General features: G+C 43.0%; 2 protein-coding genes across 8 annotated transcripts; one reads left to right on the top strand and one right to left on the bottom strand.

Annotated features, from left to right (window-relative positions):
• The first annotated feature begins 287 nt into the window (after positions 1 to 287).
• ccnt2a (cyclin T2a) lies at positions 288 to 9,650 on the top strand. 7 transcript variants are annotated; one of them, XM_035173964.2, is made up of 10 exons: positions 294 to 513; positions 1,184 to 1,265; positions 1,384 to 1,512; positions 1,861 to 1,921; positions 2,429 to 2,491; positions 3,174 to 3,219; positions 5,878 to 6,041; positions 6,253 to 6,323; positions 6,521 to 7,751; positions 7,907 to 9,650. In XM_035173964.2, the coding sequence occupies exons 1-10, from the start codon at positions 356 to 358 to the stop codon at positions 7,978 to 7,980; spliced, it is 2,079 nt and encodes a 692-aa protein (XP_035029855.1). In that variant the 5' UTR covers positions 294 to 355; the 3' UTR covers positions 7,981 to 9,650. The 7 variants fall into 7 exon arrangements, with proteins under 7 accessions (XP_035029861.1, XP_035029862.1, XP_035029854.1 ...); XM_035173963.2 differs by having other exon boundaries at positions 293 to 513; positions 6,521 to 9,650; XM_035173967.2 differs by lacking the exon at positions 2,429 to 2,491 and having other exon boundaries at positions 293 to 513; positions 6,521 to 9,650.
• map3k19 (mitogen-activated protein kinase kinase kinase 19) lies at positions 9,063 to 21,855 on the bottom strand. The gene is made up of 15 exons (XM_035173960.2): positions 21,676 to 21,855; positions 20,493 to 20,647; positions 20,260 to 20,375; positions 18,352 to 18,533; positions 17,444 to 17,504; positions 16,519 to 16,606; positions 15,704 to 15,829; positions 15,069 to 15,223; positions 14,731 to 14,765; positions 12,371 to 14,617; positions 11,940 to 12,044; positions 11,322 to 11,560; positions 10,939 to 11,191; positions 10,584 to 10,792; positions 9,063 to 10,413 (listed from the first exon to the last, which is right to left on the bottom strand). The coding sequence occupies exons 1-15, from the start codon at positions 21,853 to 21,855 to the stop codon at positions 10,281 to 10,283; spliced, it is 4,284 nt and encodes a 1,427-aa protein (XP_035029851.2). The 3' UTR covers positions 9,063 to 10,280.
• Positions 21,856 to 23,788: the final 1,933 nt, after the last annotated feature.

Raw genomic sequence — 23,788 nt, 5'->3', positions numbered from 1 at the left:
TTTTTATATTTCCCAGGAAATAGTTGAAGAATCTAGATTTTAAGGGAACTGATGGCGTAGGTATGTCCTCTTAAATTCAATATTTTAATATTGATGGTAAACCTTATACATTCACACCAAAGGAAACTAAAATCGGTGTTGTTCAAATATAAACAAATGCATAAAAAAACCATAAGATCAACGACTATTTAAAAATCATTTCCACAATCCTGCACGTGGGAGTCACAGCATATGTGGACCACGGCCCGAACCGTCGAAGAAGAAGAAGAAGAAGAAGAAGAAGAGGTTTCCTGTGCGACGCCTACGTCACGTCCGCTCCGTCGATGCCCAATGCCCGAGTGAACGTCGGAGAGCAATGGCGGCGTGCCGGGGATCTTCGTCCAAGTGGTTTTTCACCCGGGAGCAGCTGGAAAACACGCCTTCCCGCCGAGGTGGAGTCGAACCGGACCGGGAGCTCTCCTACCGACAGCAAGCCGCGAACCTGATCCAAGACATGGGCCAGAGACTCAACGTGTATCCTTTGTAAACAAACTTCTCCCCCCCTCCCTCCCTCCCTCCACCGGACCGGAGGCAGCCATGGCGCTAGCGGCCGGAGCGGGCCCGTTACCGTTAGGCCGATTTAAAACCGGGCTCCGGGGGGAAGTTTCGACGCCTTTTGCACTCGTGTGTGTTGTTGTCACGTTTTGTTAGAATCACATTATACGAGATTGTCTTAACTTTGACTCTCAACGTGTGAACGTACCGGTTAGCTCAGCGCTAACACAGCACGTTAAGCTAGCGAGCTGGCTGGCGGTGGACGTCTGAGAGGCCGTTAGCCTTTTGCAGCTGTTGCTAACTACTTGTACACTCGAGGGAAACCACACTAACCTCCCCAGACCCACATAACTAAGGTTAACAAATAACCACGTGCTCCATTAAGCAATCTAAACTCACTTGTGGCTTTTTATTTACTCCCTTTTCACATTGAGGAAACACAGTTGTGGTTAGCACTAAGCTAAGTCACCGGCGGCACCGTGTCTTTGGTTCGGCTGCAAACTTTTCTCTGCTCCGACCCTCTCAGCAGTTTAGATAGTGCTGAGTGACTCAGTGATTTGTGTCTTATCTTGATAATGTAGCATATAGCTTAACATGTTCCCCAATGAAGTTTGTCATTGTCCACAATTCTCCTTAACTCACCCTCCAGCTCTCAATTAACAATAAATACAGCCATTGTTTACATGCATAGATTTTATATGCACCACTCGTTCACCAAATTCCATAGAAATGTAAGTATTCTGTTGCATGATCTTCAGCTTAGTATCAAATGTTAGGTCGACTGTGACCGAAATATCATCCCTTGCGTAGATCGGCTGTAGATTTGATTGTCTTGATGCTTTCACGCAGATAATATCTCCCACCACCTTATTCTTGGCTGCTAAAGTTGAGGAGCAACCCCGGAAACTCGAACATGTGATCAAAGTTTCACATGCTTGCCTAAACCCCCAGGAACCACCTCTAGACACGAAAAGTAACGTAAGTTGGGGAAGCTCTGCAATATTGTACGGTTGAAAGTTGTTTTTTCTTTTTTTCTTTTTATCCTTTTCCACACGTGTCTTTCAAGTTCTCTCCGTGGTCATGGTTTCCCTGTGTACAGTTAAAAACTGGCTGTGTTACAATCCCTCGCCCTGTTCCAAGGGCCTTATTTTTTCTCATCTGGCCTGCGGTCGGTGTGTAACCCGCACCCGCACCGACGAGACGTAAGACTAGCAGTAAAAACAAGCCGCTCTTTGTGGAGTCCTGGCCATTTGAAATCAGATGTTAAAGGGAAAGATTAATAGACTCATTACAATTGTGTTGTAATGACTGTCTATCAAACTTCAGGCATACCTCCAGCAAGCTCAAGAGCTGGTGCTTCTTGAATCCATAGTGCTGCAGACCCTGGGTAAGTAGTGGTGACTGGAGTGGATGACTTGAGCGAGAGAGAGCACTTTTGTTTATCATAATCACTATCATTGTTTTACCATTATCAGTAAGGGAGTAGTGCTATTGATCACTGTTGAGTTTACTTGCCGCAGCCTGATAAGTGACATGTTTTATCAGCTACTGTATGGGTATCCTGTCAAATGTGTATTTTCAATAAATCATGTAAAGGTGACATGTCATTAACGTAATTGCTGTCATGAGCTTTGGTTTTGAATTCATTTGATTGATCTCACTTTTTTCGTCAAACCTGTTTTTGCTCACTTATTGATTACATTTGTTAAGATGTAATCCAGAATGAAAGTGCTCACCGTTGAGTTGACATAAAGTTCCACTCTTCACATTTAACACATAGATACTTACTTGAATCTGAATTGACGCCCTATTAAATGATTGCTAGATCCTAAGATGACATGTCACCTCCCAACTGTGCTTGTGTTGAACTCACCTGTCGTGTATTTTGTTCCAGGCTTTGAAATTACTATTGATCACCCACACACTGATGTGGTGAAATGTTCCCAGCTAGTTCGAGGTAGAGGCTTCCTTCTTTGCTCTTTGTGCCCTCTGGTCTTGTTTGTCCCACCTCAGATAAGGGTGGGGAGGGGGGAGAAAACCTTGCAGGCTTAATGGCTACATGACCACACGCCTTGTACTTTTGATGACCTTTTTAGTTTGTTGTTTGACATGGCACTTAAACAGCAACATTAACTCACACTTGATTAGGCCAAGTCGAAGATTGAATTTTAATCATTTGGTTTAGGGGTATTTTACATTCAAGAGAATAGTGTTCATCTTTAAACAGATGCTCTTTATAGAAAATCACATGATTAAATTAGTGCCTTGAACTTTGTTTCACGGTTTTTTTCAAATCTTTGATTACATACAATTGACAACTTGCCAAATGTAATATTTGTAAAATGATATCCTAATTTTAACATTATACAATAATGGGTAAAGCAATAAAATCATACTACCCAATTATCTCCTAGTTTTCCTTGCAAATTAAATTTAGAAAAATCATCAATCATTCTGTAAGTTTCCACAATGTTGCAACAGCATTGTTCAGTCTTGGTTTTGGCCTAATCACTTCATTGAAAAGTAACTAAAGGCAAACATTCAGTTCCTGTCCTAATGATAGTGGAATGCTTTGCCTAGCTGAAATGCTAATCCCCTTTGCCTTTCCCTGTCTTTCTCTTTTTCTCTGTCTCTCACAGCAAGCAAGGATCTGGCTCAGACTTCCTATTTCATGGCTACCAACAGGTTGTTATCCTGCCCCTCCTTTGTTGCACTTTGACTGCACACCATAGCTTCCTGTAATGCAGGGTACCTTTTCGGTGTCCAACGGGCCCTACTTGCGCTGGTGGTTATTGGGACGCTTGCCTCTGCCCCTAAGCTTCCCTCCCTCGGTCAAAGGAAGCGGGCAGAATGGCTTGTAGCGTTACCGGCCCCGGTTGCAGTGCGGTGTATTGTACAAGGGACCATGTGTTGGCACAGATGGGTTGAATGCAAGATGTGAAGTGTAGTGGTGCGCTTGAAACCCACTTGTTTGTTCGGTTGCCAAAAAGTGCATAAGTCTAAAAGAGAAAAACACTTTGGTAGCCTGAATAGCAGCTAAAGATTTCACGATGTAAACATTTCTCGTAGAGGTCCTTCCGGTAAGTACCACGAATTAATTTTTAAAATTTACCTTTTCATATCCATTTATTTGAAAATGTTTTATCTCCACAGATATTTTCAACTATTGCAGTATGTGCTTGTCTAATTTCCTGCTCTAAAACACCTTTCGACATGTAGCATATGTAAAGATGTGACAAGAAAAACCCAAACAGGAACAATTAAAAACATGCATAATATGTAATGCATGTAAAAAATACATAAGGGATCTCTTGATACAGATAGAAATACATATTTATCAATTCTAAAGTGAGGACAAAACGTTTTTCTTGACATTTCTTTTAGTACAAAACTAGGTTCTTAAAAAAAAAATACAGAAGTTTATTTGCAACGAAATTGGAGAATTGGTTGACAGTGTCTGGATGCTGACTGCAAATGGTGTTCGGTGTTTTGACACTTAAGTTGGGTTGGGTACATTAACATTTCATATTTAATTTGATTCGTTACCTGTTTCGCTACCTGGAATTTGATATCAGTAACAGTTACTTTTTTCGGTTCCCTGTTCTCCCTGTAATACTAGAAAATGTAATTTCACCTTCCAGAGGTGCATATTGATAGATATAGTGTGTTTGACCAGGTGTCTCATCATGCTAGATGTGTGGTTACAGCCAGCTTTACGTTTCAGTGTAACCGAACTTGAGACCGCTGGCCACTGCCTCCAATTATGGACACCGTAGCCTGATACACGCCTTTCCAGAAATGTAGCATTGCTTGCTACACAGATACACTACCACACAAGTATAAATGTTTAGGCTCGCCATAGATTGTGATTAACCTCTCAGTTTGATAATTTAACTTGCTGTCTTAGCAATTGATTTCGTTGGTACCCAACCCTACCTAAGAGTGAAATCTGTAACCTACTGACAAAATCATTGATGTAGCCAAGGTGACATCCTTAATGTTCGAATGGATTTTGGATGTGTGGAATAATGGCATAGCTCTCTTTAAGGCTATTTTAATCTGGCAGCCCAGACTCCAGACATTGTTCTTGTCCTGTTGCACAAGGTTACCATCCATCTTTAGATTAGATTACACTTTGTCAGAATCTCTTCTGAAATTTGTCTTGCATCCCAAGATGTCCTTTGCCTCACATAAAGACAAACATGTAATCACACAACAAAACAAATTACCAAATCCTTTTGAAATGCAGCAATCTGAAGTTGCGGCTGCCCTTACTGTCGAACATGGATTGCAGTTTGCTTGAGATTCTTAAATTTAAGACTGCAGAAGTGTCTGAAATGATTGGAGTACCAACATTTGATCTAAAAAAAAAAACAGCTTGTGCTAATGTTGATTAACAGATGTCTATCTGGTTCACTGATTTTGAGCATGTCCTCCCCATGAGCAAAGAACTAAAACATTTGGAAGTTTTAAACTCTGCGTGCAGTAGCATCATGTGTCTATATTTAGCTTTCAAAACTTGGATGGTAGCCCATTGTCAATTTGTATTTGTTATATTGGACGTAATATGAATGTTGTACTTTCTAAATATGAGAAATACTTGCTGATTCCAAATTCCTCTAACCATTGATTTAGAATGGTGCTACACTCATTTAACAGTGTTTTTAACCATAAGTTGTTGTTGTGTTGACTATGATATTTGTTGTGGAAAGTCTCTGCAATGAGTGCATATACTTTTTAGTTGATAGCACTGCTGTAAAATTGTTGATGTGTGGGACTTGCTAGATTTATGGCTTTTAACATTGTCTAAAGACAGACAGACCCACACAGAAGGGGTTGTAGGAGCATCATGCAACATGATGCAACTGTCACATGGGTGGCCTCAGGGCTCAGTGTGTCACAAGGGGTAGACTACACTTAGCTAATACACGTGGCCCTTCACTCACTTCCATAACTTTTGTTTTTATGTCCCAACATTTAAATCAGCAAAGTTCCTAAACACAAATCATTGTGTCATGGTGCAATTCAGTTATGTCCTGTTATATTACATGAAGTACTGCAAACTTATTAGATGTCTCCTGTATTGTTGGGAGTTTGACATGACCAAGTTTAATGTATCAAAACAATTAATTTCTGACCTTTTGCAACCAAAGCCACCAGAAAATTAAAGCCGTCCGCTCCCTCTTGTGTTTTCTTCTCTTTTCTCCACATGTTGGACCTATTGTGACCTCGCCTGGCCTGAACTAACTCCTATACCACACCTAACCCACACCTTCACATATGGAATATTCATTGTCTCCTACACGCACTCTACACTGGCACATACCTTCACACATTATACAGCCTACACCTCACAACCTTCTGCCTCCAGTACAAGCCCACAGTGATCGCCTGTGTGTGCATCCATCTGGCGTGTAAGTGGTCCAACTGGGAAATCCCAGTTTCCACTGATGGGAAACACTGGTGGGAGTACGTGGACAGCTCTGTGACTCTCGAGCTGCTAGATGGTGAGATTAATTTCATTGCTTTACCTGTACAGACACTAAACTTGCAGCAGTGTGTTATACCTTGCTATACACCTGTAATTAGCATAGTAAGGTTTTCTATGTAAATTAACCCGGGGAAAAGTCAGATTAAAAATGTTTAATAGAAAATCAGAGGCAATTGAATTGTTTAACTTAACTGCAATGTCTGATGTCAACATTCATATCCTTGTAGAGTTGACCCACGAGTTCCTGCAGATTTTGGAGAAGACGCCCAGCCGTTTAAAGAGGATACGCAACTGGAGGGTAAAGACATATTTTTGTACACCTAACCTTGCCCTTTAAACCAGCCACAATAAAACAGTTTGGCAAAGATTTATACATTTGCAAGATGCTACATAGGTTATTTGTATCAGTGCCTTTGTTAAAAGTCCTCGTCAGAGGGCTTACTTTTAACTGAAAATCTCTGCATGGCTTCAGAAATATGTCTCTCTGCCCTCTAGGCAACACAAGCTGCCAAAAAGCCCAAGAGCGAGAGCGCCCAGTTGATGGACGGTACTTTTGTTGGGCCCTCCATGCTCCAAGACCAAAGTGATGCCTCACTTGCTGGAAGTTTTTCCATGCCTGAAGGTGCTACCATGTCCCTGGACACGTTGGCCGGCACCTATAATCCTGCTAGCCACAGTGAGTGGCCCCAGGGCAAACAGAGCCAAGCAGGGTACCCTTCCACCTGTATAAAACAGGAACCCATCAGCATCCTCCTCCAAGAGCAGACACTGTCTTTGCAGACCACCTCTTCCTCTTTGCTTCAGCACCCACCCATAAACATAAAGACTGAAAAAACAGTGGACTTTAACCCTGTCAAACAGGAACAAAAAGGAGCTGGTGGAGCGGGTAAGCACCATATACCACCTCAGTCTTCATACCCTCCACCTCAGCCATCTCCTGCTCCAAAGCTTTCTCTGGACAAATACAGAGAGAAACTTGCTGCAGAGCAGGCTGTCTCAGGGCAGAAACGCCGGCAGGAGCAGCATGGAGGAGCAATGGATTGTGATGTTAGGGGAGAAATGTCGTCTTCCTCCTCTGCTACCTATGCACCATCATCTGTGAGCCAAGTAGAACATAGAAAACATTCACACCAGACGTCTCATGGTGGCCCTGGCAGCACTACTGCCTCCCCATTGAAAATTAAAGTCCCCTCCTTAACTTCAGGGCAAGAAAAACGTCATCACAGTGACAAACGGGACAAAGGTCTGCTTAAACTCCGCCTGGCTGTGCCTGGGTCTGGCGGCAGCTCCCAGCTGGGTGGACAACCCGGCAAAGACGAGCTAAAGATGAAGATAAAAGTTTCCTCATCGGATTGCCACAGCTCATCGGATGAAGGCATGGCCGCCACCAACAACAACAGCAAGAGTAAACATTCCAGCCCTCTGGTGAGTAAGGAGAAACATCGTGGAGGGGACCACAACGTCCATCGCCATCACAAGCACAGTCATCCTCACACGCACAGTGGCAACGGGCGAGGAGGTCCAGAGGGCCCAGGTGGTGGGGGAGGCCTTCTGCGGGGTACTCCGGGACCGGTCGGCATGGAAGGTACGACGCTTGCTCCACCTGGTTCCACAATGCGCAAGAGGGCACACCCAGAGGTCAGCCACAACCACCACCCTCCCTCCTCATCCTCCACTTCCTGCTCAAAAGTGAGCAAAATCTCCAAGGGTGGCACTGGTGCTGCAGGTACTTCATCTTTTTCTTCCTCCTTTTTCCCTCCTTGCTCCTCTCCTGTACTGCAGTGTGTCTCATCTGGCTTGCAGCTCTTTGGCTAACCTCCCTCCCTCCCCCCTCCTCTTCCTTATTCTTGTTTCTGCTCCTCCCCCTCCTGTCACACCCAGGTGGGCTGCGGACCTCTCAGCAGTACCCTCCTCCTAGTGAATCGCCACACGAAGTGGGAGAGCAGAGACACTGATTCCACCACTCTGGAGCTATGACCACCACGTGGAGATGGCATGAAACCACCCACAATTGAGACTTTATAGACTATGCTTACCTCCTTGTCAAGTGCCCTAGAAAAATAACTATCTGATCATGAGACCTTTATTGAAAGGCAGAAAAATCGTATCTCCATGAAAAGTATTGTTCAAATTCTCAATTCCTGACAGATGACAAAGAAAAAAATGCTTCCTGACTGTCATATTTCTGGGCTGTGAAGCTCGGTCCTGTTTTTCTGTTAGTGTGTGGAATTGCTGCTTGGTTCTTTTTCCTCTTTAAGTGGGTCTAGGAATGTGCAATTTGTGGGTGTTAGTGGTGGGAAGAGGTTGAGTGTGTTTCCATCAGGAGGAAAGTCCCTCCGTACATTTGAAATCTCCACATGGAGAAACTAAAGTATTGCGAGTACTACAAGTCATTTAATCGAATCACAATTTTGCAGTTGAATGGAGGAAGCCAGTGGCCAATGGGAGGAGTTCCACTTATGTTTGCTGGCATTCCATTTAGTGCTGTTGATGGATGCTTTTTTAGATGTAAAGTTCATCTCCTCAATTACTTTTTTGTCTTGATTTCTTTTTATACTTAAGGACTGTGCATATGATTTGCATGTTTCAATCATCAAAGGGATTCAAAAGGAGAGCACTTATTTGCTGTTTACAGGAAGTGGAGATACATGTACATACAATTGTGTATGTTTGAAGAAAAAGAAAAAGCTATACCATGACTACTCAGGTTTGGAGCTGCTTGTAAGTATGTCAAAATAACTATAGTACCTATAAAGACTTTTATTTTGTTGATCTACAGTTAAGGCATCATCGGATGGATGTTTGCAGAATTCCAGTGGTGTGTTCTTCTCACAGCCTTCCTACAGAGGGTGCTGTGCTGTTCTATCACAGGAAATACCTGTTGCCGTCAGCAACACATGCACATTCAACACCTACTAATCACATCAGAGTGATGGTATTTGTACCAAAATTTATTTTTTTGACCTTTAAGTAGACCTTAAGCTAGATGCCAAAGGTTTTGCCTCTAAAAGAAAAAAAGGACAGAAGTAGTTTGCTATTATAGTTTACATAATCCTTTTTATTTTGAAGTGCATCAGACATAATTCCATGACATGAGGCTGTAGCCCCTTAGATGTGAGTGCATACAAGGGATACTTGTATCATTCAATCAGCCATTTACTGTACTTGTTAGGAGAGAAAAAAACAAATCATGGTTCTTTCCATTCCAGAACAGTGACTGATTGGCCATATGCAAGAAAGCTTGGATCCAAGTTTCTGCAATATGGACATGTTTTTTTTTTTTGTCGCTGACATCCTCATCCAGGTGGTTGAATATATTATAGCCACGTACCTTTCCGGACATGTCTTTACATCAGTTTTATACCTTGAGCTCTACTCTAAAATCTTGACATGATCCAGTCTCCTCTTGTTTCTGACTCGGTTACTCATTTACTTGTAGAGCGCACGTAAAGACTAACAAGGCTAAGGCTGGATTGTTTTCTACCTTCATTAGGGATTTTACAGTTGGGCACACAGAACAACAGTTGTGGACAAATGCGCATATGCCACTCTTAACATCCTTTTTTCATTTCAATTCAGTATTACAAATAAACTTTAAACTTGCTGTTATCCTTACAGTATATAATCTTGTTGTTGCTGTCATTTTATTGCACATATGTATATATATCTATGTTGCTATAATGTAAAGATTTGTGAATTTCAACATGAGGACCAATGCCTGTACAGTAGCTTATGGTTCTTGCCACAAGCCCTAAAAACTCATCAGAGGAAAGTTATCAGAGGTGCTAGTAAACACTGTCAAATGAATTTTATGGAAATTGGTTTATAATGCAACAGATCCTGCAGTAATGGTTAGATTCTACAAGAACCTAAATATGCCAGAATCTTGAGTTAAATGTATATAACATAAATTTATGGTATTTATTAGATTGGCACATTCATAAGATTGCTTAAGAAAACCCAAAGTCTATAAGTAAATTGTCATCTATTTCCATTTTACAGGTTCTATCAATCTACCAAGTGAAATGACTGAATGTGCTTCTTGTGTAGGTCCATTTAAAATTCATCTTAAGAATGTAATGTCCACATGGGACATCGCCTCATGCTCCCAAACCCGGACTACTGCCGAGTCAGCAGGGATAGGTGACATGCCCTTCAAGGATCACAACAAAACTTCAAGTGTCCTGATTCTTCAACCTAAATTACACAAACAACTGTCCCGCTGAGCTATGTTTTGTTTTACTGTAACTCCTTGTTAACCACAGTGTCCCTGTGTGTGACCACAGCAGTTCTTTTTCTGTTTATCCCAAGAGTTCACTTCAGTCTCATTTTTGGGGATGAATGGATGCGTCAGGAGCTCGTCTGCAGACGGCCGTAGTCTCTGGTCACTAGAATTTAGAGACAAGTGAAAATTAGGAAGCTTATATCTATACATTGAAAGTTATGCACTGACGTGGTTTTGCCCAAATTCAATCGCAATCCAATTTCACACTACATATTTCAATTTTTCATCAAAATGTTTTTCAAATATTCAACAACAGAGGACTAATGGTTTCACCTTGTCAAGCTGTTTTTTACGAAATCCTTTGCATTATCCGAGAACCCATCCGGTAAAGAAGGCATCGATCCCCTTTCAGCTCCAATGTAAAACAAGGCAGCCATCTTGTCCATGTGTGCCAGTGGTGGTTTCCCTGTGGCCATCTCAAACACTGTGCAGCCGACACTCCATATATCGGACTTCCTGCCGTATCCGGTATCATTGATAACCTAAAATGTGGAGGACATCATCAAAATTAATTAAAACCTTACATTTAAAAGCAGTAAACCACTTTAAAAGGTAGAAGGTCAGCAAATCAAATCAAAAAGTGCATCCTCAGTGACAAGAAGACCACATAAAACAGCCCCGTGCGTACCTCTGGTGCCATCCAGTAAGGTGTGCCATGGACGGACTTTAGCAGGTCCCCACTACTACTTGCGGTGTGGTTCAGGCAGCTGAGACGTCGGGCACACCCAAAGTCTATGAGCTTGATGACGCCAGTGGGCATCAGCATGACATTGTTTCCCTTTAAGTCCCGATGAACCACCCTGTTCAGGTGAAGGTAGGCCACCCCTTCCAGGATCTGATGGGTGTACAGAGCTAGGACTCGCTCGGGCAGAGGACCAAACCTGAGAGCAGCAATGGAGACGATGTGTTGAAAACATCAGTGAATATTATTTGACATAAATGAAGCTGCCCTGAAGCTCAGTGTTTTGACAGATCCTTAAAAAGTGGTGAATTATATTGATTCAACCGTACCTGTGAAGGATGCTAGAGATGGATCCTCCTGGAACATACTCCATGAAGATAGAAACCATGTGCCGATAAAGACGGGTTCCCAGGAAGCCCACGATGTTGATGTGGCTGAGGGCCTTAAGCAGATCCACTTCGCCCTGCAGACGACCGTACTCTGTCTTTGCCGCTTCAGGGTCAGACGTGTGCAGACTGACCTGTTTCACTGCTATCAGCTTGCCCTGGCTGGTCAGGCCACAGTACACCTGGTAAGAAGGCAGCGGAAGTGGCTGGAGTTACTTACGCATCTGGGTCTGCTGCTGTATTGTATGAAATCATAATCCTTAAGGCAATAAAGGTGAGTCATCATTGTATTAAGCTTCTCTCAGAAGACCTACAAAGTGACACTTGACCTTACATTGGATGAGTTGGCTTTACAAGGAAATAATACATAGGTTTTCTATTGAATTCTGAACTAAACTCTGCCACGTTGAATAAAGAGAAAGGTAATGCCTGGACCCACTCAAACATTTAGTGGATTCTTCCTTGAGTCATGCCCGACCCCTCCAAAACAATTCACAAAACTGGTTTAGTGGTTTTGTGAAACCCTGCTAGAGAAACAGACAAAGTCAAAAGCATACTCACTGTCCCATAGGCTCCTCGGCCAAGCACTTCACCCTTTGTCCATGTGATGGTGTCATCAACAGCCCCCCCAGAGCCAAGCAACACAGCAAAGTCTGCTGAAAGATCCTACAATACACGAAGGTAGGCAAAACAACAAAGTGAACTGGATAATCAACTAAAAGCAGCCATAAAAATGCAATACAAAAAAACTAAATGGTGTTTAGTGCTTGGCTTTGTTTGATTGGTATATTATTGGTATGATGAGGGACATTTCAGTCAGTGAAAATGTGAGCGGCTTCTTAGCTCTGTTCAAGACAGATGGTTCCATAGGAAAGATCTAGGATTCGTTAGTGTTTGCCATGTGAAAAGTCCGATTATAATACACCCCAAATCATTTTGGTTTACGGAAAAAAAAAGATTGTTCAAGAATAATATGAACCAAAAATCGTTACCTCGGGAAACCCATTTCTTCCTGTTGCAAGATCTTCTCTGACCGACTCTTCTTTGCTCGATTCCAGGTTTTCCGAACATGGGTCTAAGGAGACATCCCTCTCATCCAGTGAGATTAGCTCTTCAGCCAGACATTGCAGCAGGTCATCGGTAAGCGGGCCATCCCCGACTTCATCCAGAAACTTCTGGTAAACTGGGGACACAATAGTGTTGCTGCTGCTGCTAGAAGAGGCCCATGTGTCGATCTCCGACTGCTGGGAGCTTTGAGGAAACACAGGCGGAGGAACCAGTCGGCTTTCGTTTCTTGTCGAAGTCCTAGGGATTTCTTGCATATACAGGGACGTATGGCTATCTTTAGCATGAGATGAAGTTGCCATTGTCAGTGTTTTGTCGTCAGGTTTTAAAGTTTCAGTGTCATATCTTGAAAGAGCCTCCACTATGGTAGATAAAATATGATCTGCAGCCTTTTCTTGAGCACTAGGGTGATAAATCTCACCATGCTTAGAAATAACTAACTTTGTGTCTAGTTTAGTCGTATTGTCTTTCCTTGATGGAGATGCGAGGTGAGGTCTCACCCTGGAGGACGCGAGTCTCGGTTTGCTTTTAGTTGAAATCACCATACTCTCTCCCGGGCTTCTCCTCAATTTAGGTTGTTTCAAGGGTCTCTGTTTGACTTTCTGGGACTGTTGCACCTTCCTACATGGCGCAGACTGCACTTGTCTGTCCTTTGTTTTTTCACAGGAGCTGGAAACCCTCAGGTTCTCGTAGATAGGACCAGCAAACATCTCATAGATGGCTGGCCCTCCTTCCCCGCTCTGTATCTGCTGAAACATGTCTTTGTAGGTGAGGAAGTCAAGTGCAGATTTAGACCTTGTAGTCCCTGCTGCACTGAGTCTCTTCTGCTGCCTTGTGCTCTTCAGCTCCCGCCCCGGTGGTTGAGCTCTGCTGATGTTTGACTTGTCCGGATTTGCTCTTCTGCTCTGTGGATGGTCAATAACCTTCTTTCGTGGCGATGGGGTGTCAGAGCAACGATGAGAACCTTTCACAGGGTTTAGCTTTGATTTTACTTTGACTGAGGCCTCTCCACTAATAATTAGCTCGGGGCTTTTCCTGGTTTTATCCTTGACTTGTGTGGAAAGGGAGGGGCCCTTCATATTAGTTTTGGACTTGTGCCGACTAATGATACTTCGCTCTTTATGTGCTCGAAGATTGAAGGACTGGTTTGTTTGATAATTTGCTCTTTGTTCACGGGTCATGCCGGTTGTTGTCTCCTTACTCTGGGCAGCGTTTAGGACTTTCAGCATCTTCTTATCTGTCTTGGAATCCCCATTTGACAGCGGACAGTTTACTCCTGCTGTAAAGAGCTGCACCTCCCCCACAGCAGAGCTGATATTCAACTCTGCAGGCTCAGCACGACAGAGGATTTGAGGAACTACCTGGGTTTCTTCATCAGAGGAATCCTTCATTGTCACTTCTGTCTTTTTTAAATACTGGACTTCTTTTCTGTGATTTCCTCCAGAGCATGCAGCAGCATCCCCCTGTTCATCATTCATATCAAATATAAGTACACGGGTAATGTCACTCTCAGGGTCTGAACTTCCGCCTGCATGGTTCTTCTCCTCAGACTCTGATGTGATTGTATTGTTCACAGTGTCACTTTGTTTTGCATAGTTAGATTTTGTAAAGCTATGATTGTAAACATGCTCCTTTGAATAAATCATATTTGGGGCTTCGCCTTCACAATAAGAGTTTGTTGTTCTTTCAGTGCGGAGATCACCTTCACGGTTGATAGGGTCCCCATCCATGTTATGTGCTGATCTGTGGATCACTGGAATCTGACTGATTCTCGACTGAACTTTAAAATGCTGCCTGGTCTCCTCAACCAAATCAGCCCGAGTGGAGATCACATCCTTCGAAAGCTGCAACACCGTGTCTTCATCTAACTTCAGATTGCTCTCCTCTGAAGATCTCTCCTGAACATCCCTCTCGTCATCCTCCAGATCAATAGAACTCTGGCTGCTGCTGGACCCGCTCTCCTCACTGCCACCCTTAGTAGTAGGCCCAGCGCGTGGGCTGCCCCGGAACAGCCGCTCTCTCCTCAGCCAGGTCCTGGAGCAAAGGGGGCTCCGGCTGATGGGCTTCAGGGGAACACGGTGCTTCAGTACTGGCAGAGCTGCACCGTCCCTGGGTCTGCTGCTCAGCGGTGCCAACAGCTTAGGTGTTCGAGGGTTCAGAGCCGGAAAGGGACCCTGTGAGAAATGAGAAAACTTATGATAATGGGATGGCAAGGTAGACAAATTATTGCAAATATGGCAAACAAATGCTTGAAGCATATATAAAGATCTCTTTTAGTTAAACTCACCTTTTGTTCATGAACAGTATCTTGAGAACCAAGTCCTGAAAATAGATTAAATAAAAACTAAAATCAATTTAAACAACAAATCGAAATACTTTGGTTTGTGTGGTTTTAAATACATTATTTTACCAGTCAGTTGTCATACCAAAAATGTTTTATTCATACATAATATAAACAGTGTCTTTTTATATTATTTTATAATATTTATAACATGTAAGATGGCACAAACATATAACTCCTCCTCTGATCCTTTGCTCCAGGAGTAACACTGCTTTGTAATTCTTAAAAAAACTTATTAAAATCATATCTGGAGGTTTAAACACTCGAGGTGTATTTACACATACGGGTCTGGATGTGTGCCCTGGCCTGCATCATAGTGTTGGAACACAGTAGTGGTTCCATGAGGCTGGGGGCCGACCGGCTGAGCTGGCTGGGCTCAGCCACAGACAGCAGGCCGGGGGAGGATGGGCATGCAGCAACCACACTCCTGGTCCTCTGCCTGTGAGGGGAAAGTATGAACACAGAAAAGTGAAATATGAATTTCACTTCACCACAGCACTTAATGCAAATGATAGAGCTGTTTTTAAACAGTGTTGATCAAATGTTAATAGCATTGCTCATTATTTTTCACTTCCAGCCACAATACTTCAAGGGAATGAAAGGAGTGCATGCTGGGAGCTGCACCAGTGGAAAAGTGTGCCCAGGGAGTTAAAGTTTAACTAAACCTTTAACCTTTCAACCTGAACTCCTTACTTAGGTCCACAGAATGTGGTTTATGGTGTGTTTAAATTAAGGAGTGCCGCAATGTCAGTGTAGAGCTTAGATCAAGAAACAGAAATCTGTGTCACTTGAGGCTGGCAGTATTTTCCACTGTTCTACTCTCCTGTTATGAGATTGTGACAAACACCGTAATGACCTGGCTATCTGCTATTGATTGGTCTTTCTTTAACAAATGCCATGACATAGTGAGTCTAGCTACCTGGGTGAAGGGGGGGCTGGGATGCAGGGAGTCCTGGTACTCAGCAAACCACACGAGGCAGCAGGATCTACGTGGCTCCAGCGTCTGCTGCTGTTATTCAGGCTCGGCAGAGACAAACCTCCTCTGCTGAGGAGAAGAGAGGAAAACACAGAAGCGTTAAATGGATACTCTTGTCATAGAGATACAGATCAGTTTGTGTGGGCGGAGTCAACTTAGAAAGTCTCGTGCCCCTGAGGTTTGTTTTCTTATGCTGAACTGAACCAAATGCAAAAATCCTAATTTTCCTCATCTCTCTTCATCACTGAAGGTTGTTGCTATGAAATTAGAGACCGGCTCAAAGACCTTTATTCTTCCTTGAGAGCTTGGACCTGTTTCAGTGGTGAGATCTCCTCATGCCAGACAATGGACTGATTCACAAAAGCCCCCCCCCCCCCTAACCTGTTTGGGTAGAACAGGTTGTCCCCTGGACACGGTGACAGGTGCCTGCGTACAGGTCTGAGAGTGTAACCGGAGAGGACACTGTCCTACTGTTGGTGGCGGTTGTTGACTATAGATTGGGAAGAGTGTATTATGTATACAAGAGACTGCAAGTGTGTGTGTGTGTGCTGGGGGAGGGGGGGCGTTAACTGTACACGCATAAAATGTTTGTTTGTGCTTACGTATAAACAGATGTTGATGTGTTAGCACTGTAAATCCAATCAGCTCAGTATCATTAGCATGTAAATTGTTTTCTTCACAGCTTATATGCATTAAAAAAAGAGTGTGTGTGTGTGTGTGTGTGTGTGTGTGTGAGATAGAGATTTCATCTGACCCACCTGCCTCCTCTCCCTGCGTCCTGGTAGGCTTGCCTGATGTCTCTCAGCGTGTCCATGGCGTTTTGGAAACACAGGGGGATCCCCTTATCTGCTCCAGACAAAAACAGAGCAACACAGTCACACCCACCAATCCTGAGTCCATCATCTCATGTTAACACACACTAATATCAAACTCTGTTACGTATATATACCACCTATCTGTCATGAGAGACACCACTTCCAAAACTTCTGAGGTAGTATGCTGTTTTTCTAGATAACCACACGCATGACAGCAAACTTACATCCAATCTGTCAAGTACACCAGCTACGAAACAAAAATACAATCTTCGCAAACAACAAATCCGTGCTCATCATAGAGAAAACTATGACATTACCTGTTTCTGAGCCCCTTGGTCCCCTCGGCCTCCATTTCCAGCCCACGCTTTAAGACTTATTGAAAGATCACCCCTTCATTCTGTCTTGGCTCCCTGTAGTCACATGTCTATCCTCCCAGTAACACTCTCTGTCTCTGTCAGTGGATGTTGTGTCCTCTCTGTGTCTCAGCCATGCTCTTGTGGCCGAGGTAAAACACGGACGAGCTCAGCTGAGAGGTCGTATTGTGTGTGTGAGACCCCTCCCACCCCGTCACGCCCCCCCTCACTGCCCTCCGCTCAGGAGGCGACGGGCTGTTTGGAATGATGCTGACCATCGAGAGGCAACAAACAGTTAAAGATGTTATCTTTTTATAGTAGTAAGCTGAGATCTAAGACACCCCCATCACCTTGTTGTGTTTTCTCCTCAGCTCTTCCATCCTCTCGTAATAAGAATCACAATCTAACTGGTTTAAAAAGCCCCCAAAGACATTGAATGAATTCCAGTTCCATATATTAAAAGTTAACACCAGAGAAACAATTAAAACCCCAGGAGTCAGTGGAGGAGTTCTTACCTTGGCTGAGATCTTTATGATTGTCAGACGGAGGAGGGCACCCTGGAGACTCCAGCACTTCCTGGAAAGAACAAAGGTGGGCAATTTGTTAATTATACGTGTCTCAGTCTTAAAACACTGAAGCTGAAGTACTGCAGAGGTTCTGATGCAAACTGATGAGTTAACAAGTTGACAAATAAAACTAGAAACCTGTAGCTATCACCAAGGTGTAGTTGTGAAATGTGATATGGCCTCAGCTCTAAGCCCTTGTTTTAATTTAAACAGACTATTGGGCCTCGGCAAAGTTATGCCCTCTACTGAGTGTAAGTCTTGACAGCTTTCGATTTGTTGTATGTAAACCTTTCGGTATAAAGTTCATGTTTAGTAGTTTTACTTCTGTGCATAGACGTCAGTGTGACTCTGAGGTCTGTATTGTGTCTTTTCCCTGTAAACCACCTGCTCTTCCCTCCCTGCTAACCAGCTGCCCTGCTCGTTTCGTCCTTCTATCAGTAAAGTGTCAGCCACACACAGCACCCCTCCTCCACACACACACACTCTCATTTATCTATACAGCCAATTACTGCTTCCACATATTTGTATTTTGGGTGACGACTCACTGCCCGTTTACCCTTTGTGTGTGTTAACTGTGGCCACAGCCTTTCTCAAACACACACACACACACACATGTTTGTCAGGTTCTGTGAGGGCTATAGTGCAGCTTGGTCTGTGGGTGTGTTTTACAAGAAAAAGAATCACAAGTACTTATTGTGTTCAGTATTCAAATTAAAGTGGATTAAATTGTGTATTTAATGTGTGAATGACACCAAAATACAAAACACATATCAACACACATCTCTCCCACAACTCAGAACAAGAATGACTTGATATCTTGACATTGAAGTGACGGTGGCTTGTCATGTATCACTTACCCCGGCGTGGCTGTACAGTAGACCGGGCTGCTGAAGGGTGTGTGTCGGTGTCGGGGAGGCTGCTGTCGACGGATGAGGATGAAGGCTCTCAATGTCCAGCTCTATGTCCGAATCTTCAAACTCTGAGTCTAAATCCTGGTATGAGGATTCGTCAGAGGCCAACGGTGACACGGGGGCAGCATCTGAATGAGAATAGAAATGATTTTACAAAACAATCTGGCTTTCTATAGACACCGGGTGAAGGAGAAATCACATCAGTTGCTCCCTGGTGAGACGATCACGAACTTTACAGAAAAACTGGGTCTGGGTCCACACCCCCTGCACCTTGTCCTGTTTACACAAGACGAAAAAAGCTTGAAAACAACTTCTCTTACCTTTTAACTTATTTTTTCCAGCCTCAGTTTCTCTATCGCCATTCGTAAACTGATTTACACTCATGACAGATCTTAGCAGCAGGGTCTCTCTCTCTCTCTCTCTCACACAAACACACACACACAAACAAACCTTTCTTACACCCTCCCCACGTAAGTTAAGGCCATTAGTGCAACTGAAGAGGTTTTACTCTGAATAACAGGATTGTGACTGAACCTGGTATGCTGTTTGTGTGTGGGTGTGTATGTGAGAGAGAGAAGGAAAGTGTGTGTTCTTGCACATGAACAGGAGGATAAGGAGGATATATTTAGAGCAGCACACACATGCATACTTGGCTTTAAAGAGGCAGATAAATAAGTAACTGGTCAGTGAATCAGTAACGATAAGGAAGTGAATTCAGGAATTGGGTATTTTCTTTTTTACATTGCAAGAAAGCATGTTTTCAACAATTTTACCAATATTTCATGGATCTTGATTTAAAAATCAGGCAATTTAGGCAACTGATATTTATGAGTGAGTGAAATTTGGTGCAGTTTGATTGAATTCTAGGTGATGGTTGGTTCTTGCTGGAGGTCTGTGTTCTTACTGAGATCTGGTTTGTTATATGTTTTCAGATTACATGTTGTTTGTATATAGACGAAGGGGGTGCGTGGCTCTGTCGTTTCAACGAACCCTTTTGTTGACTGTGTAATTCTAATCAGATTATAATAATTATCAAACATGACAATGAACAAACAGGGGTATAATCCCTTTTAAAGCCGATCACATGCACCGTTGGAATTTAGGTCAGAATTTTCCCACATCTTTCAAAGCTGTGTCAAAAGATTTATTCATGTATTTGGCACCAATGCTGCAGCAGAAAAAAATCTGCTTACAAATAAAACTGTATTTTTGACATTTTATCTCTGTATGAAAAACCTTTGTGTAAACATTCAGAAGACATCCAGCAACACCAGCATTCATGAGAGGTTATGTTATTGTTTGAAGGTCGGTGGTTTGATCCCTGGCGCCGCAGTACACATGACGCCCCTGGTGATGTAACATCGCTGTGTGAGTTAGTGTAGTGCTGTGTATAGAACAAGCTTGGTATAGGTGACTGTGGCTCGTGGTGGAAAAAGTACTTGGAGGAGTCGCTAAGTCTGTATAAATGCCGTCCATTGACCATTTAACTGCTCCACTGTGTTGACCAGCTAGCTGCTAAATGTGTCCGTCCACTGTTTGACACCTCCTCATCCTAATAAGGAAACATTTACACCATATTAGGATATGGTTAGGTTTAGGTTCTGATTATGATATGGTTAAGTTGGGCTTGAATGAGATCAGATTTAAGTTAAGGTTTGAATAAGGTTAGTTTTAAGATAAGGTTTGGTTTAAGTTAATGTTAGAGGTAAGGTTCGGGTTAGACAAGTAGTAGTTTGGTCAAACATGGACTATGTCTCCAATGTGATGTAACGTCAATATAATGTCCTCTGGAGTGATGCAGTGACTGTGTGTGTGTGTGTGTGTGTGTGTGTGTGTGTGTGTGTGTGTGTGTACCTGTGTGACGCAGGCTCTCAACCATCATATGAATGATCTCCTCCTTCAGGGGGCTGTGGATACTTGCAGCGTAGTGGAGTGCAGAGCAGCCACTCTGGTCTCGTGCCTGCAGATCACTGAACAACAAGTTTGAAGACAGATGTGGATTTTTTAAAATACAAGGAACGAAAACATTTAAAGATATTTCCCTTTTGCATAAATGTCAATTCATACAACGATGGGTGTTTTCTTACGCTGAGAGTCCCAGCAGCGTCCTCACCACCTCCACAGGTCTGTGGTCCCAAGGCAGCGGCGTCACGATGCTCTGAAATAGGTCAATGTCCCTGACAGCGAGCATCACCGCTGTCACACTGTCGCTGTTTGGAACGTCCACATCCAAACCGTCTGTCTGAGCCGGAAACATGCAAAACACACAAAAACACACACATCAATAATACATGGTTCACACAAAAATTTGAAAAAATCCCCCCATTATCTCTAAAAACTTTGTGAACACGTTATTATTTCTCAGAGACATAATTTCTCTGCAAGTAGAAACAATTTCACAGGTAAAAAGTTACGTTTTTTAAATCGGTTTGTTTGAAAATATGGCAAATATGAATAAAACTGCATTTGTTCATATTTACATAATTACATACGACAGGTTTTTATCTGCCATTATTATGTATTCCTTAAAAATAGTTATTAAAAAGAAAGAAAGACAGAAAGAAAGTAATTATCATGTAGTACAGCAGTATATTAATTCACCAAGGGAAACAAACACATTCATTCAAGTAATGGTGGATAATTCGACTCATTGTGTTTCTAGAAAGCTGATACTCATCATCACATGCTTTTCTAACACAAGGACACAATAGTACTGGAAAGCCTGTTTTACCTGGACTGACTGTGATGCAGGAAATGTCTGGTTGTACCGAACCACCACCTCAGTTTTATCTATCATACTAATATATGACCTGTATTGATGATTTTGTATTTTATGTTATATTTGTTTTGGGTGTGTTTTTCATATGAGACATATGTGTTTGTATTTATGTTGCGTAAAATAAACATATAACTAAAAGTAAACTAATAATAACAACAACAATACTTATAGTAATAAAATTGATTATTATATTAATTCTTCTGGCTTGAGAGGTTTTAAATACTTTATTGGTCATATTCATTATAATTTAGCTGTTAGATGAGCTATCTATCCATAAATGTAATGGCTGAGCTATGAATAATAAATCTAATATATTATTCATAAACACAAACAGAATACCCAGTTGTGTTTTCATAACGGGAAAACTGTTGTTGCCCTCTGCTGCATTTGCTCATCTGGGAAACCCCCTGAACACCCAGGTGGGAGCGGTGTGTGTGTGTGTGTGTGTGTGTGTGTGTGTGTGTGTGTGTGTGTGTGTGTGTGAGCCTCACCAGCAGCTGCTGTAAGGTGTGCATGTCTCCCTGCCAGGAGGCCTGCAGCAGCCGGGCCTGGGGGGGCAGATGGGGCCTCGTCATCCACCCCAGCACTTTCCCCTGGAGCTCAGGAGGGACAACGTGGAGCGCTGTCTCCTGGCTGCGGTTACACAGGGTCACATCAGCCCCTGTCCTCATCAACCGCTGCACCACCTTTCCACAAATTAATAGGAAAATATTCAGTTTTAGTAGATTATACTTTTTAGTTGTAAAATTCAACTTGATATCTTCTGTAATTTAGTGACTACATCGCTTTGCAGGGGGAGTGTCTCAACTGTGTTGTCAGTAAGACGTGCTTGTTTCAAACATGGCTCCCCCATGAGAAATCAGTTCCTGTAACTCCACATGCAAGTCAACATGTCTTGTTGTTATTGAAAGGAAAAATACAGGTCACGTGGCCGCTCATGCTTCCACAACCAAACCTCTCAGTGTCTCACCTGTAGGAATCTTACAATGAGCTATGGACTGATGTCAGAGCTGCTAAGTGTTACAACAGCAAGGGAACAGAAGGAAAAACCCTGATAGCACATCAATAAGCCTTCTCATCCTCCACACACACACATACATCATACCTCAGTCATGCCTTTACTACAGGCTGTGATAAGTGGAGTGCAGCCTTGCTCCTCCTCATCCTCAGTGTCCGAGACCTCCTGCCCCTCCTGCCCGCCCTCCTCTTCTTCAAGGCTCAGCACCAAAACATCTTCATTCATCTCCCGCTGCTCCATGTTCTCATCGACACCAAGGCACCTCTTCCCTGTCCTCTCGCTTCTCTCCACAGTTCACTGGTTTCCTGTCAGACCTGCACGAACCCAAGGCTGAGGAAGAGCCGGAATAATTAGAAATAAGAGGAAACAAAGAATCAAATGATCTTAAACACAGCAGCGATGTGTCTCAGCTCTGTTTCTACAGTCGTCTGTGTGTTTGTGTGATCGTCACTGTGATGTTATCGCTGATGTAACTCTCTGATGAGCCAGTGCTCCCTACAGAGTCAGCACAGAGGCTGTGACGGCGACTATTGTCACTTAATTAGATAACACACACCATTATATATTCAATGTTTGCAGGAGCACGTGTACTCTCTCTGTTTGTGTGTGTGTGAGGATATTTCTGGGAAGTGACAACACTTTTCCAATGGGCTGTTTGGGGGTTAACACTTAGTTTTAGGGTTAGGTTTAGAATTAGGTTAATGTCAGGTTAAGGGTTAGGCATTTAGTTTGGATGGTTAAGGTTAAGGTAAGGGGCGAGGGAATGTATTATGTCAATGAGTGTCCTCACTAATGTAGAAGTACAAATAGCTGTGTGTGTGTGTGTGTGTGTGTGTGTGTGTGTGTGTGTGTGTGTGTGTGTGTGTGTGCTCCTGGTTTAATATTTGACAAACACAAACGCATTTAAGTAGCTAATACATCAAAATCAATATCATAAATTCACAAGAAAAGTGTGTTTTAGGAGATTGAGTTAAACTGTCTGGAGATTGTTGACAGGTTTATAACTCATTCATGGTTCTTACAGATTTAAAGTTCAAATAACCATTAACCCCGATCAAATGTTAAAATGAACTCATCTGTACTCACTGTGGAGAATTCATTTCACTCTTCGTTCTCTTCTTCTTCACATTCCTCGATCAGCTTCTCCATAAAAACTTTGATCCTTCTCCGGCAGACTCTCCTCTCCAGTGCTTCCTCTCCACTTTTCCGTTTTGCTGCACACCTCCTGCTGTAAGTTTACTCTCGGTTGCCGTGGAGACGGACAGACGGTCGGCCAGGCGAGCAGTGGTTTTAAATGCCAGCCGTTTGTTGCCTGACGCATTAAGACAAAGTTGAATGCAAATGTTTTTCCCCCCAACATCTTTATATCCGCTGTGGGGAGAACTCGACGTAAGGAAACTGCTTCTGTAGTGTTTTCTGCATTTTAGTAAACGTGATCAAACAAGCAGCTTTTTCATGCTTTTGCCAGAATGGAGGGAGGTTTCATCACCTTGTGGTTTGAGTTAGACTTTCAGCCTAGAATTTGTTGTGGTCTGATTTTCACACTGTCTTTATTCCTTCTACCCTCTGTTCAACAGCGATAATAA

This window comes from Hippoglossus stenolepis, chromosome 13 (genome assembly GCF_022539355.2).
Source record: "Hippoglossus stenolepis isolate QCI-W04-F060 chromosome 13, HSTE1.2, whole genome shotgun sequence".
NCBI classification, from domain to species: Eukaryota; Metazoa; Chordata; class Actinopteri; order Pleuronectiformes; family Pleuronectidae; genus Hippoglossus; species Hippoglossus stenolepis.
Note: the sequence above shows the minus strand (reverse complement) of the source record. Positions and strands in the feature narration are given on the sequence as shown.